This window comes from Zeus faber (genome assembly GCF_960531495.2).
Source record: "Zeus faber genome assembly, chromosome: 16".
NCBI classification, from domain to species: Eukaryota; Metazoa; Chordata; class Actinopteri; order Zeiformes; family Zeidae; genus Zeus; species Zeus faber.
The window spans coordinates 12,561,872-12,577,653 of record NC_137202.1 but is presented as its reverse complement, the minus strand read 5'-3'; the positions used below and the strand labels follow the sequence as shown (position 1 = coordinate 12,577,653).

Below are 15,782 nucleotides of genomic sequence, written 5' to 3'. Positions count from 1 at the left end.
TATTCTTCTTAAAAATGCAGCTCAGACACTAGATGGGTCTTTTGCAGTGAAGGGTGCTTCGCTTGCCCTTGCGCTTGGAGGGAGAACGTTCATTCTCCCGAGGCAGAGAGTGTAGGACAGGTTGAAAATGATCACACTGATTTAATAACATTGCGTTAGGGTTATTGCATCTGGGAACGGGGGCTCTGTCCCCTCCAGTCAGTGGAGGGAAGAGTCCGCGGGGCAGGGAGACGGGGAGCGAAGCACTGGTCTAATAATAATACGCTTCCCATTGCGCGAGCAAGGGGAAGGGAAAGAATTTGACGAAAGCCTGACTCAAAGCTTCATGGTTACCCATTTAGAATGAATTTTACTTAATAAAAATGGAATATTGCATTTGGCTGCATGTGTGGATTGATTTCCTTTTGTCTAGACTCTGGTTATCTACCAGCTTACTAGAATTTTTTCGCCCAGAGAGTGGTGGTCTCTACTCGACTTTGTTTCAAGACAAAGAGGAATGATTTTGGGCGACTGTGATTCATCAATGTTGTCGTTTTTATTCTTTCTTTTTTTTTTTTAATACAGTGATACTAATTTAGATATTCTTGGTTGGCGGGTATATATATATCAACTTTTCAATTTGGATCTTCGGCAATTCTGAATTTCTTAAGATAAACATGATTAGGAGGTGTAATGAAGTCGAGCAAAATCATGATGCGCCATGTCATCGTCATTCTGGTAAAGATTCCGAACCTCGCTGTTTGTTTGACTCTATTATCACATCTTTTCATGTTAAACTCAACTAGCAGGCTGTTGTTGCTGAAAATAAAACGCAAGGTAACTTGTAAATGTCCAATTTCGATTTTTGGATGCAGATGAATAATTTTGAGCACCTCTCAAAGTAGATGTGTATCCCATTTGCAGTCTAAAGAGATATGTCTAAATGCACATGTGCAAAGCCCCCTATGCCTAAACACCGATCAGCCACAACATTAAAACCATCTGCCTAATATTGTGTAGCTTCCCGTCGTGCCGCCAAAACAGCTCTGACACGTCGAGGCATGGACTCCACAAGACCTCTGAAGGTGTCCTGTGGTATCTAACACCAACACCTTAGCCGCAGATCATTAAAGTCCTGTAAGTTGCGGGGTAGGGCCTCCATGAATCGGGCTGCTTGTTCCAGCACATCCCACAGATGCTCCATCAGATTGAGATCTGGGGAATTTGGAGACCAGGTCAACACCAAGTCAACTTTGTCGTGTTCTTCAAACCATTCTTGAACACACAACGCAGGGCGCATTATTCTGCTCAAAGAGGCCACTGTCACCGGGGAATACCATTGCCATGAAGGGATGTACTGTACTTGGTCTGCAACAGTGTTTTGGTAGGTGGTCAAATGTGTCAAAGTAACATCCCCATGAGTGTTAGGATCCAAGGTTTCCCAACAGAACATTGCGCAGAGCATCACACTGCCCAGAGCATCACAGTGCTTCTTCCCATAGTGCATCCTGGTGCCATCTCTTCTCCAGGTTAATGATGCACACACACACACCCGCCATCCACATGATGTAGAAGAAAACCAGGCCACCTTCTTCCATTGCTCCATGGTCCAGTTCTGATGCCCACGTGCCCATTGTAAGAGCTTTCAGCGGTGGACAGGAGTCAGCATGGACACAATGACCGGTCTGCAGCTACACAGCCCCATACACAGCAAGCTGTGATGCACTGTGTGTTCTAACACCTTTCTATCGTAACAACATAACTCTTTCACCAATTTGTGCTATAGTAGCTCTTCTGTGGGATCGTACCAGATGGGCGAGCCTTCGCTTTCCACGCGCATTAATGAGCCTTGGGCGGCCGTGAGCCTTGGGCAGCCGTGAGCCTGTCGCAGGTTCACCAGTTGTCCTTCCTTGGACCACTTTTGGTAGGTACTTGCCACTGCAAACCAGGAACACCCCACATGACCTGGAGATGCTCTGACCCAGTAGTCCAGTCATCACAATTTGGCCCTTGTCAAAGTGGCTCCGATCCTTACGCTTGCCCATTTTTTCTGCTACCAACACATCAACTTCAACAACTGACTGTTCACTTGCTGCCTCATATATTCCACCCCTTGACAGGTGCCATTGGAACGATAAGATCAATGTTTTTCACTTCACCTGTCAGTGGTTTTAATGTTGTGGCTGATCGGTGTATGTGTGAGTGTAGGGAACCTTTCTATCTCGGCCTCCATTACATAACCATTTAATAAAAGACAATCGGAGCACTTCTCTCCATCGCTCTGTCCTGCATGTTGGAGAAGAAGCTCTCTTCAAAATATTTTTTTTTTGGTCACAAAAAAACCCCAACCAAAAACAAAAAATATTAACATGAAATACAAAGGGTTGTTATTGTGCTCGAATGAGGGGGTGGGGCACATAGACAGCATGACAGACAAGTCATTCCCAAGAATAGATCTGATTAAAAGTTTAAACGACGGCAACGCAGCCAGTGCAAAACAACTACTCAAAAAATGAAAAAAGGTGCGAGCCGGGGCATCTGCAAAAAAATAGAAAGGCAGGAACAGGCTTTTGATGAGAAGAGACTTTGTAGTTACGCCTCCAAACACATTTTGACAAGTTTGTTTCCCCAGGAGAAGTAAAAAAAAAAAAAAAAAAACAAAGGGAAAAGGAGGACGAGGTTTTAAATCTTTACGACTGATGCTGGCAAAAATCTCTGTCGCAACACGACTGAGAAACAAAAGAGCCGGTTGAGAACCCCTTCTGAGGGAAAGAGGCCTTGCAAACTCTTGACGTGAGGGGGGGGGGCTCGCTCGACCGCTTTGGGCCGAGAGCCTGGAGGCCAGGAGCGGCCGGAGAAGAGAGGATCCAAGTCCGCCACGCTAATCCCAATTTCTCTGAGAGATCTACTTTACTGGAGTTGGCAGAGGCTGTTGAGAACGGTGCCGACCTTCCTCCACGCGTGTGCTTCTTTGAGTCTCGGGCCTAATTGATGGGACTGGCGCTGAACAACAGCAGAAGTAAATTAATGTTCTAGGCGCGGGGGGTAAGAAAACAACGTGCCAGGAAAAAAAAAAAAAAAAACAAGGACAGCGGTGGATGGAAAGACTGCGGTGGTGGGGGGGAAATAGATTAAAATGTAATAAGCTCATCCTACTAGTCACAATAGAGTTTGAGAAGATTAATAAAGAGATGCAGTTCCCTCTAGAGATAAAGTTCCTCGAGAGTGATGTCAGTGGAGTCGTGGGCGGAGGTGATGAGCTCGGCGTGCACGGAGGAGCGTGCACGTGCACGTGCGGCGCGGCTCCGCTCTCGACAGCCGAGCGGCAGTTCAGAGCGATGCCTCCGTACAATTTAATTGCTCATATTCCCGACGACCGCAGTTGTCACGGGGGGCGGAGCGCGGGAACAGCAATGCTCAAAACGCTACTGCTGGCCGTGTTCTCGATTTGAAGCGGCTCCTGTTAATGTTGATTTTCTGTTAATTTTCTCCTTAGCATGCGTTGGCGGATATGCAATTAGCGAGATGTGATTCAATGAGGCTTTTCACCTCCGTCCCCCCCTCGTAAATGCTTTTGAAAGTGCAACCACAAGGAGATTAATTAGGACTACGGGAAAGAATATACAATTAGTTTGTCTTTTGAAGAGCCGGGTTATTGCAGGATGGTTTTGAGTGTTGTTTGGAGTACCTTCATCGCCGCTTATGGAGGAACACGCTTTGAGTGCATCACAACACTGTTTGGCCCGGTACACGCAGCATCACTTCCTGCTTTGGAGCGCACCAGAGTGCCGTGTCCCGTATAATCCAATCATCTTCTAGACTCGTCAAAATCATATTCAAGACATTTTAAGACCCCAAATTCAGATTATTGGATGTTAGACTTTAAGACTTTTTAAGGACCCGCGGAAACCCTGTAGAGCCATGAAACCACTGTCATGGGAGGCTCACCAGGGTTTTGGCCACGTTTTTGCAATTGTCTTTATTTTATTCATTTATTTTATTGTATTTGGAACCAAATGTCCTCCTACCGGTATTACGTCATCTATTGCGCAAAAGACCTTCTGACCCAACCACAGAATGACATGGATTTGAACCCCACCCCAAAAAACACTGCAGCATTGAAGAGGAAGTTAATTTGACAGCTAATTTGATTTGTATATTACACTAATTTGAATTGCAATATGTACAAGGCCACATGATAATAAAACAAAAACTAGTTACCAGGCGCACCATCCGTACACTGAACCCCTCTTCTGGGAGAAGTTTGTTGCAATTTTGTTCTAAAGGGCAGTTTTATGAAGTACTAAGAAATGGATAAATCCCCTTTCTCAACAGATCTAAAAACCAAATGAACAGGATTCAAACGGTGAGCCAGACAACCGAACTAAGTCAATTTGCAGGGTTGGCAAAAAAAATAAATAAATAATAATTAAAATAAAGTTCATATGGAAGGCACTCAAACTTTAAATCTAAGGCCCTCCTTTCCAAGCCTGTATGATCTGTGTTAAGCTTCTCTCAAATGAGGTACGGAGTGAAATGAAGAATAGAAAAGGTGCTGGGTAGAGTGAGCGGACAAAACGTAACCGTGTCCTGGGCGGCGGCCGTCTGAACCTGGTCCCCTCCGTCATCCAGCCGCGAAAGCGCGGACTCTCTCCTGGAGCGACTCCAACGCCGTCGGAGAGTCAGGAATCTTTAAATCGGGAACGTTCTCACGCACACGACCAGCCACTCGGATCAAACGGCGCCATATATCCTCTGTCCCACGAGGCGATATCCATCCCCTCGCTCCCGACGGCAGGTCAAGGCGGCTTTTCTTATCAGTTTCAGCCCGGGCTGCGTATGATGGATTGTGGGTTTTTTTTGTTGTTTTTTTTTGCAATTTCTCTCTCTTATATATATATATTTTTTTTTTCAAGGATTTGGGGGTTATTGATTGGAGAGGGTCAATTTTGTTTACCAATATCCCACTTCAAGAGAGACTTGTTTGCTAAATATTTATTGGATTTCATGTATAATATATTTCTACTTGTGTTCTTTCTTGGTCTCAAATAAAACTTCAGAGAAATCCATACGCTGGTGAACTCCTGCAAGTATTACTACAGGCAAAAAATTGTATCTAACACCAAGAAATATTAGGATCGAGCTGTGAAGACAACTGTGATGCTGTGTGTCCGATACACCAACAGCTGTATCAGCTCCTGGGAGATATTAACCAAGTCGGACTTCGCACTCACACTCCTCCGGGGCGATGAGAGGGAAACAAGCCAGAGGAGTCCATCAACATGGTGTGACGACTCCCACATCCTCCAAAACAAAAGAGCCGTCTATTTAATTTAGGAAAACGCTATGAAAGGACTGCATCGGTGGCCACAAACACCTCAGATTCATCTAGTGTCATGAACCCTTTGTCTTCGGTCCTTTTACCTCGACGTCCTTGTACTTCTCGCGGATGTCCATCAGGCGGTGGTAGGCCTTGATGGCCTCGGCAAACTCCCCGATGTCAACGCAGACAGTGATGAAGTTCTCCCAGATCTGCCAGTGCTCATAGTTGCACTTCAAGGCCTCCCGCAGCGTGCGAAAGGCCTTGACCCTGTCGGCGAGAAGACACAGGAGGAGGGAGAGGGACAGAGAGGGAGGAGGGAGAGACAAGGAAGGAGCCTCTCTCAGTTTCCTGTTACATCGCAGATCCTCCTGTTCAATTTCAAAGTGCTGATTCCCCCCACCCCCTTCGTCTATTCTACAATCTCACCCATATCAAGTAATAAGGAAAACAATAAAGACAGCGTTGCTCAAAAGAGAACCCAAACTTGAACAATACATGCAATGCTACTTTCAACACAGCTGGCAATCATATAACCGAAGGTGGCAATTTAGAACTTTAAACTTTTTAAACTTTTTTTTAACGAATAGTATTGGTGACTATTGCTGCGTATTTATTATACAGACATAATGGAGTGTGTGATGCTTTCTTTTCATCACCCTTTCTTGTTCCATGTGCCAACGCTCATATCAACAGAAGGTTGCGTAACTTGGGACACACTTTTGTACCGTGACCTAGAGGTGATCCTGATAGGAAATTGGAAAAAGATTTTGCACCCTTTTTTTTTTTTGTAAAGAAAGTTACATATGAGGGGAAGGGTGGAATTGAGAAGGCGTGGGCGCCGTCAACCCCCCCCCCCAAAAAAAACCTGGTACCTCTCACCTCATCCCCACCATTAGAGAAAAAAAGAAGAAGAAGTGCTTCGACTGGATTAGAAGCGTTACTAACCACCAGGGTTTAATAGAAGCTTCCCTACTTTTTTAATTTCAGGCCTGAAAGCACAGAGGGCTGATTTGAATAGAAGCGAATGAGCAAGAGGGAAAAGGGAGAGAGAGAGAGAGAGAGGAAGAGAGACGAGGGAGAAAGAAAATCACAACAGGAGTAACTGCCTTTTACCTCTTAGGTAATCTGCTTTAAAAGGCAAAAATAAAGTTCCCGCGTGTCATGACAAGACATTGCTGTCGGAACAGTCAAATTACTAGTGAACAAATCACACGCAAAACATACTCCTCCATCTCCAGGAAACATGGCTTCCACAGGGTGACATTGGGTTCGTCAGATGAACCTGAGCTTGATGAATTGTGCTGTGGGGACGGGTATGATGGGGCTTGAGCTGGAGATAGGTGGCCGGGTGTGGGTGAAAGACATCCCACGAGTGGAGTAACAAGCGTAAGTGTGTGTGCGAGAGAGAGAGAGAGAGAGAGAGAGAGAGAGAGAGAGAGAGAGAGAGAGAGAGAGAGAGAGAGTGTCAGCCCCACGGAGGCATCAATCCAATGCCTGTGTCGAGTGAATCAATCAGCGCTATCAGCACAGCGGCCGGTTCTGTTGTCCGGCTGATGTTGTGTTTGATAAATTCGAGGTAATGTCCCTCTTCAATCAGCTGCCCTGTCCCTGTCTTTTTTTTTTCTTCCCCCAGCCAACTCTGCACTTCTCCCCCTTCAACCCCTCTAAACCCCCTCGCCCCCACCCCCCCCCCCCATTTCTCTGAAGCCTCTTACAGGAGACCAGGGCTCCCGTGAACCAATGCTGCCAAGCTAAACAGGGAACTGGTGGCTAATTCAATAGACGTCTGAGGTGGATTTGTGTTCATTCTACGTCTGGGTAGTAGACGCATGTGTGTCCAGGTGTATATATAAAAAAACAAAAAAAAACATGGCCTACGAAGGCGACTCAGAGATAAAGATGAGAGATGGAGAAGGAAAGCAAGGAAATCATAACGACAGAAGGAGGACAAGAGAGGAAAGCAGCGACATCTGAATTTAAAGGAGAAAGTGAGAAAAGGCTGAAGTCATCGCAGCAAAGACCAGGTGATTGACGGCGAGACGCTACCTCTTGATCCATTTCCCCCGACCCCGGAGCAAACTGCAATTCAAGCTTCAAATATAGCCGCGAGCAGTGATTAACGGGACGCAAGCGGCCTCATACAAGAATCGCCTCCCGACAGATTCTTAAATACTGTTGCTGGCGCATGCTGCGGTTGCACTGACATGGTATAGGTTTGAATTTCCTCAGGCACAACGCTAATTATAAGTATCTGATTTACAAGATTTGGTTACACGCCCTGCGGTGGGAACTCCCAACAAGTTGCCATGCATGTTGAGCTTTGGTGGTCCTGATTTCCATGAATATCTATTGCTACTAAAGTATAATTGACAGAGGAGCTTTGAGAGAACAAATACGAGGATAAATAAAAGCTTTGAAGGGCCTTCATAAGCAGTGTCCTAATATGCAAGTGAGTGCCGTTTAGTCAAATCATTCTGACGGTCAGAAATAATGTCAAATATTTTCTAGAATCAGTCGATTTATTCAATGTTCTTTCTATAGTACCTATTACATTAAGGCATTTAATAACCTTTTACTCTTATTTGCCTCCACGATGCAATGCATCTTAACGTGTTGGTGTTAAAGCTATGTGTTAAACCAGAGTAACACTGTACAACATACATACAACACAAGTTTTGCTATGTATATTGTAATTCCCCTGTTATCAGATGCATATGCAGATATTAAATCAGTGTGTCTGTTATTCAGTATTATATTATTCAGACACACTGATTGAATATCTGCATGTAAGTTTAATAGCTTCTTTTCTTTATTTTTTTTTGTTATTTCAACACCCTAATTAGGTATACATGGAAACATACTCTGCAATGTCCGGGAATACCGAAAACCAAAAAAGGTGTTTTAACTTGATTTTCCACACGATGCAAGCAAACCAAGCGTCAATGAGATTTTGTCTGAATTCCGGAGAATTAAACCAACATTCCCTCCGTTGGTGGAAAATAAATTCATTGAAATTGTCTCAGCACACATTTGGGTAATGAAAAAAAAAATTCAAGTTCCCACTCGGACTGTTCCAACGTGGGCAGAGAAGCGGCGGGGTGGCAAGGTTTCCTTCTACTCACTTCTGTTTGAGGCGGATGTAAGCCGTGGAGAGGTTGTTCCATGCCTCCGCATTCTGAAAAAGGGAACACGTAAACTGATGGATAAAAACTGTAATGGGAGCATTCAAGAGGAGACGTCAGACACCATAGGTTGTAGGAAGGCATGAGGATTTTCAGTTTTGGCATTACCAGCATGACTCCCAAATAAATTTGCATTGTTTTTGTCTAGTCAGGAAACCACTGTTTGGGATGACATTACACTTTAAGTTACTCAAAGAGAGAACACTGCTTAGGACTCTCTTTGCACACAAATTCAGCATCTAGATATTCTGTTATTGGGCTGTTGGAGTAGAGGAGCATAGTGGCATTGACCTGTCTCAGGAACAAATGATTAGATTTTTGGCTGAATGGCTTCTTCCAAACATTTATGTCAGTATATTCTGTAACACACACACACACCCAGGTGCGTTGGTGTGTGTGTGTGAGATGGAAAAGGCTGGAGAACAAGGGAGTGGGAGTGACAAGCGACAGAGCTATGGCACCGCTACGTTCTCCTGGTGTGACGATAATTTATTTTAGCCCAAGGTGGGAGGGGAGTACTTACATCTGGCTCCAGTCTCACACAGTTCTTGAAGGCCTTGGCAGCTCCTTCGTAGCCCTCCAGGGCAAAGTAGGCGCAGCCCAGGGAAAACCAAACCCCGAGCTGACGCGCGCGCACACACACACACACACACACACACACACACACACACACACACACACACACACACACACACACACACACACACACACACACACACACACACACACACACACACACACACACACACACACACACAGTTCAAAGAAAGTGGTGAACCTGCGTGTGATGTTCACAAAGATGCTGCGCTGTGTACTGTGTGAATGTGAAAAATGTTCGAAGATCACAGGAGGAAAATCAAACAACAACAAAATCAGCACAAACAAATGACCAAATAATCCGGTCCTGGGCATGTTGACGTGGGCTGTCATGACAGAGTGCTTCCTTTTCAATATATGCGGCGCAGCTGAGGCTCTAAGCTGCTTGGACCTCTGAGGTCGTACCGTGTCCTGACCTGCATTGGTTATATCCTGTTTTCCATTAAAGTTAAATCAATAAACCATTAGTAAGTGCGGACATTACTGCAGTATGAATAAATAATCCTCAGCGCCTTCACATATTTATTCATTATTACACTATATGGCATTTTATTCATTAATGCTTCCGGAACAAATTCCAATATGTGAAAAATGGCATAAACTAATCGTTTACCAGGCACCAACGCGTTCCCTTGATTCTTTATGGAACTTTGCCATTCTGGATTTGGAGTTTGTGTGTTGCATACTACTTAATGATATTGTTAAGGACTAAAAATCTGTATCTCAGTGTAACAATATGCTCTTAACAACATGTTCTTTTAAATAAACTACATACACTTTCACACAACAACATACTACGCTTAAGAGCTATACAAACAATGCTGATTTGTTTAAAAAAAAAAAGTAAACCATGACTTTGTTCGACCTCTGGGATGATGATAATTGGCAAAACCCAATATCATCTTATTCTGGTCATACACTTTATTCTGATTAACGTGTGCATATAAACGTACTGTGCTGTGTCGAGTACGGCGAGATGTTGCAATTTTTGTCATAATTATAGTCATAATGACATAATGAGAACTGATGCATAATTCTCACTATCAACATCCAGATCAAAGCTGGTCTGAACCGAAACAAACAACTTGAAATTGCTTCATAAGTTTAGCCGGCGGTCTAAAGATAAAGACTTCTCATTCAAGAATATGGAATATTCTGCTGAAGGTGTGAAAAGGCACATGTTGGGAAAAATTTCTATGATAATGTATATGAACTTAACTGATTATCAGATTATTAAAATGTTCTAACCATAACCCTGACAGTACACTTTCAAGCTGAAAAGGAACTCTTGGAGAAGATTCCCCCATGATTAACGTTTGGTTGTTGGAAAAATAGTAAATAGCTAAATACAACAAAATAGCAAAGTAGTTAGCAATATGGCTTGGTAATCAAAAAGCCATCGCTAAACACAAAACTATGAAGTATTGTCATATGATATTGTTGGATTTTCTCAAGGGTAAGGAAAGATGCACGCTTGCTCACGCCTCTCACGCCTCTCACAGAGAGAATTGACAGTTCAACACAGTGGCTTTGCGACTGACTGTGGTCACAGAATTAATTATGCAGGCGCTTCGTTCCAATTGCATTGGCTAGACTAACCGCTGTTTACAGTACCTGCATGGAATTGACGCGCAGCGACTGCTCGAAGCACTCCACGCACAGCTGGAACTCCTTGTCACGGAGGTGCAGCAGGGCCTTGGAGCGCATGGCCCGGGCGCTGCGCTGGCTCGACAGCTCCCAGGCTCGGTCGAAGTATTGGTGATCCCTGAGGACGTCCCCCAGCAGACAGTACAGGCTGGGGGTCTCCTTCTTCTCCAGCTCCCTGCGTATAATCTCCTCTGCCTGAGGGGAGGGAGAGAAAATGATTAAGAGTCTGAAAGAGGAGGGAAGAGAAGAAGATGGAGGACCTAGGGATGAGGAGAGCGAGGGTGTATTTATTATAAAAAAAAAAAAAAAAAAGGACGTCAGGGCAGGCAGGGCCGGCTCTAGCCATTCTGTCGCCCTAGGTAAACTGTCGACAGGGGTGGGCTGGGTGGTGGAAAGAAACTGACGGAGAAAGTGTTTCCATTACGCATAGTGCTTGCTTTGTTCCATGAGGAAACAGAAGAAAATAAAATAGCCTATATCTAAAAAAAAAACAAAAAAAAAACACGGCTCTGCCACACCGATCACACCTGGGTTGGCACCATGACCATGGGTAAATGATAATGACGGGGGCGGGGAGCTTGCGTAACAACTGCGGCAACCTTCAAACGACCTGTAGAAGGAAGGCTGGCATTCCTTGACATTCTACTTACACACTTTGGATTAAGTCTTGTCTGAGACCGCAATACACATCACTTATTGGCGGATGCTACGCAGGCCCAGATCAACAAGGAGCGGTTCCCTCGTCCACTGTGCCTTGTCCAGGCCGGACCCAAAACCAACACACACAGCTTAGCAGGAAGGTTGGTTCCCAGGGAGGCCCATGGAGTCAAAACACTGCTGTGTGAGGAGAATAATGAGCGGATTCCTCTGGTCTGCAAAATCCCTGTAGTTCAACTGTGAGATGGAGGCCAATCCAATTGGTGCTCAAGTTGAGGGCCAAGGGAGTTTTGGTTTTCACCACGTTCCCGGGCTTGATTCTCTTGTCAGGTGTGATGTGTGGCCAAGACTTCCCAACCTCCTTAAAACGAAAACACTACCCATAGTGGACCTAGAACTTGGAACTTCGTCGGAGACAACCGATATCTTGATTGTGAAGTTATTGAGACGTTGTTTCTGACTTTCGTAAAGACTGCTAGTTTTCTTGCAAAACAATTATGAAACCATCATCCGTGAATATTAAACACGTACTGCACATTTTGACGCAAACAATTCTAGAGTTTCCATGTAATATAAATACAAACCTCAGAAGCAGCATGTAATGACTGATCAAATAAAATTTCTGTGGCTATTTGACTGCGTGACTCCACCAGTGAGACAGGATGGTTTTAACAAATAAATGACATACTTTAGTGGAACATAATTGGAATGCCTGAAACTGTTAAGGTAACTGGAAACAAAACCTAACCACGGGGAGTATGACAAGAGCGAACCACTTCTCACTTTAAACACTGGGCCCTTGTTATGATCTGCGCTGCAAAATAAGCGTGACTGGAACAACTGGGCTTAGTGTTACACAAGCGAGTGGCCCTACAACCATAACATCAGCTTGACATTAGCGTTTCTGTGGACCAGTGATTCAAAGGAGGAGTAAGGAGTGAGGAGTGATTGTGAAGGAAGTTTAATTAACCACGGCGCGTAGACCCCAGTTGCTTTGTTAGAAAAGAGACAGAAATGCAGGGAAAGAGATCTGATGAGTGAAAAAAAACAAGTTGGAGTGAGGAAAAGGGCGATTAGAAATAGAGACGGACAAACGGTGGCCCTGGTTGGTGAGGTAAGATTATACTTTCTCTAAAAACTCTGGAGAAAACCCAGCCTCGCCGTGCCCATGTGGATACGTAGGAAGTTCAGTGAACCCATTGACCCGTTGCTTAAGATCGGAGCTGGGCAGTATTCGGCCCTGGGCTCTATCTGTTAAATAGGCCTTGTCCTTTTAATGTGAATTGTGGCCCCTTTCAGTGAGATGAGCGTCATTTTCCACACCACAGCAGCAAATTCAGTCAAGAGACTCAAGTTGTGAAAACGTCAAGTAATGAATAACGATTTCTGCGTTTATGAATGTGAACTGTGTGAATGGGGCCAATGTCGGCGAAGCAGTGGCAGAGACACTGACGTGAGATGAACTCTCATTTGTGCCGCACAGAGGTGCTTAAAATATTACCCCATGTCTCATTCATCTCACAATATTGCAGTTGGACTTGGAGTTGCCATACTTACCATAATTATCTGTCATTCAAATTGGGGTGATTCAAATTTATTACAAAAGTATTGCACCAGTACATGCAAAGTATTCAAAGCATGTTCACAATTAAGAATTACAAATGCAGCTGGAATAGTGAGTCATGTAAGGTTGACTGACATGACATGCTATTCATGCAGGTCAGCAATACAAGAGATTGGACAATCAGCACCAATTGTCGTGTGACTTCCAAAGCATCATGAGCCAACTAACAGAGTTCTAAGGAGGCCAAATAGTCTGTGTCTGAATTACAGAGGTATAGCTAACAGTAACTGCTGGATTATTTAATGTGTCAAAGAGTAGCTTCTCATAAATGGTCCAACAGGACTCCAGACTGTTTCCGCTAGTAGCACTGGTGCTCAATTTTGAAATTTAAGGAGCACCAGCACAAAATTTAGGAGCACCAATGAAATTGACATGCAACTACCATCTCAACGGTATTACTGATAAATGCTTTGGTAATGAATAGAAAATTTACAGCAATAATAATGTGCTGTTTAATTTTAAAGGAAAAAGTCACAAATATAAACATAAATAGTGTTTTTTTACTTTAACATAGACACCAAACAATAAATTAACAAAGTGTTTTGAGCCTTTCAAAAGAATCGGATCGCTTATGAACGACCCAACACTAGAGTAGAAGCAGCGTGGAAACTCCATGCTGCCAGTGTGGGGATCCACCGATCCCCACACGTTCGAAACGTTCAAAATGGGAAAATTAACATTGGGGGGGAAAAAACATGTTTTCAGAAAAAACATTTTTCATAAAAGTGTTGAGCGCGTACGTCCTCTTTGTTGCGCACAAGTGAATGAGCTTTGACCATGCGCATTATTATTATTTTTTTAATCCGCCAACTGAGCAGGAACAGGGACAGGTTTATGCTCATTAAATTATAAAAAGGTTTAAAAAAACAAACAAACACATGCAGTGTTCTAGGCTCCATCCGGACTCTACAGGTGTTCCGGGGTCTGCCAGCAGCACCCGCCCCGCACAGCACGGAGGATCGGTGAAAACATCGCCTGATTAGGCAGGTTTTTTTTTCTTCTTCTCTATTTTTTAGGGCCGCTTTCTTAAATCTCATATCAAATGACAGAGCTAAATAAAAGAACCATATTGTGTAAATTATCCCGGAGAACGGAGCCGTCCCACCCCCCGGTCTGGGTCTCTGTTCCTCGCAGGAGGAGGCGGCGGCGGCGGCCCTGCAATCGGATGATTGAAATTTTGCACGATCAGCCAAGCCTAATAAGCATCACAGACCGATTCTCACTCCTTACTAGTATTTCACATAATATACAATGGTAAAAAAATAAATAAATAAAATAAAAGTCTGCGTATTTGCAAAGTCAAGCAGTGCACTCGTGCTTCTAGCTATAGAATTTAATAGAACTGTCTCCAAAAATGGTCGCAAAATGCGAATAAATGGTCGCAGTCTGGAACCCTGTTCAAGCATGTACCAAACATGGACAAACTACATCAGCAATGAGGCTCAGTGGTCACATGTCAAAGCTCACCAACAGGGATAGAAAGTCACTGGCATTTATCCACTGTCTTGTCAAGCCTCAAAAATAAAATCATGATTCAAATGCATAATTGAATCAGCACCTGCATGTATGTAACCACAGAACACGTTCTGTGCTTAACAAAGCTGGAGTTTATGGCAGGGCTGCAACTCTGAAACAACTTGTATCCAACTTGTAACCTGGTGTTAGGCGCACAAATCTTGTATAGACAGCATATGACAGCATTCCAAGAAGGATTGCAGCTGTTATGAAGACGAAAAGGTTAGCCCCTCCTGTTATTGTGCATTAACATATCGCTCCAGTTCTGCTCTTTTGTGCACCCCAGGGCGTGTTGGAAAACACCTTTTAGTATATCCACAATCTATGCATTATATTTGTGTTGTGTCTTTGATGATTGCACCTTGGTATTTTTGAGGCTCAGACATTTGCAGGACGGGAGAAACAGAGACCATGTGTGGAACAACAAGCAACAGGCAATAACAAAGAAGAAGAATGAGACGAAGCACTGGGAAGACGTCAAGAAACTGCTGAAAAATGGACTGCTTGGCAACCCCTTGCAACTATCTCACAAAAAGCCCTCGCTGCGGCTGCAACAGTGACTTGTTTTGAGACAAGAAGAGCACAGCAGATTTTTATTACTGAAAAAAAAACCCCACTATAGTTCAGTAAGGGAGGCCTTGTAGCTTGAAAGATTCCCATTTGGCGGTCTGGGACTGGGGATTTTCTGGGAGAAACTGAGGTCCTTTGCCCACCTGCAGGATGACTGAGGGTTAGTAGGGGAGCAAACATGCATGTGGACCAACCATGCAAATATGTTTGAATACCTTATAGTTTCTAATGTGGTTGAATGCAAAACCAACACTGATTGATAGAGGCTATGTAGATACAGCATCTCTACACATGCGCATGTGTTTATGAATGTGCATGAAAAGAAAGGGATATGATATTGATGGACTCTTCGACTTAATTCAAAAACAGGCCCGTAAACCTCAATCAGTTGAATTGGATTAGTATGAAAACATGAGCAAAGCGCCGATTAGTGAGCAATAATGAGAACTCATCTGCTGTTTGCAACAGAGAGGTCAAGTGCTTGTGGTCCAGGGCTGGGTGAACGCTGGCCGAAACTACAGCACTCTCGCTCAACTGTGAGAATCGGAGCCTAAGATGAACCAGATGGAAATTACCTCATGGCTCTGGAGTCAGTACACTGTACAGCTTCACCGAAGGAAAAAAACAACAACGTTCTGACACTATTTGGCGTGTCCATTAGTTTGGAGCACTAAAAGGTCAGTGCCTC

At 44.1% G+C, this 15,782-nt stretch overlaps 1 protein-coding gene across 1 annotated transcript in view; it reads right to left on the bottom strand.

Moving 5' to 3' along the window:
- Positions 1-15,782, bottom strand: part of ttc27 (tetratricopeptide repeat domain 27) — a gene marked incomplete at its 5' end in the record, with an annotated part of 114,316 nt that overhangs the window by 12,080 nt on the left and 86,454 nt on the right. Inside the window, 4 exons of the mRNA XM_080016375.1 lie at positions 5,404-5,569; positions 8,425-8,477; positions 9,008-9,106; positions 10,696-10,923. Coding sequence (XP_079872501.1) covers positions 5,404-5,569; positions 8,425-8,477; positions 9,008-9,106; positions 10,696-10,923 — 546 coding nt within the window. The remainder of the gene's footprint in view (positions 1-5,403; positions 5,570-8,424; positions 8,478-9,007; positions 9,107-10,695; positions 10,924-15,782) is intronic.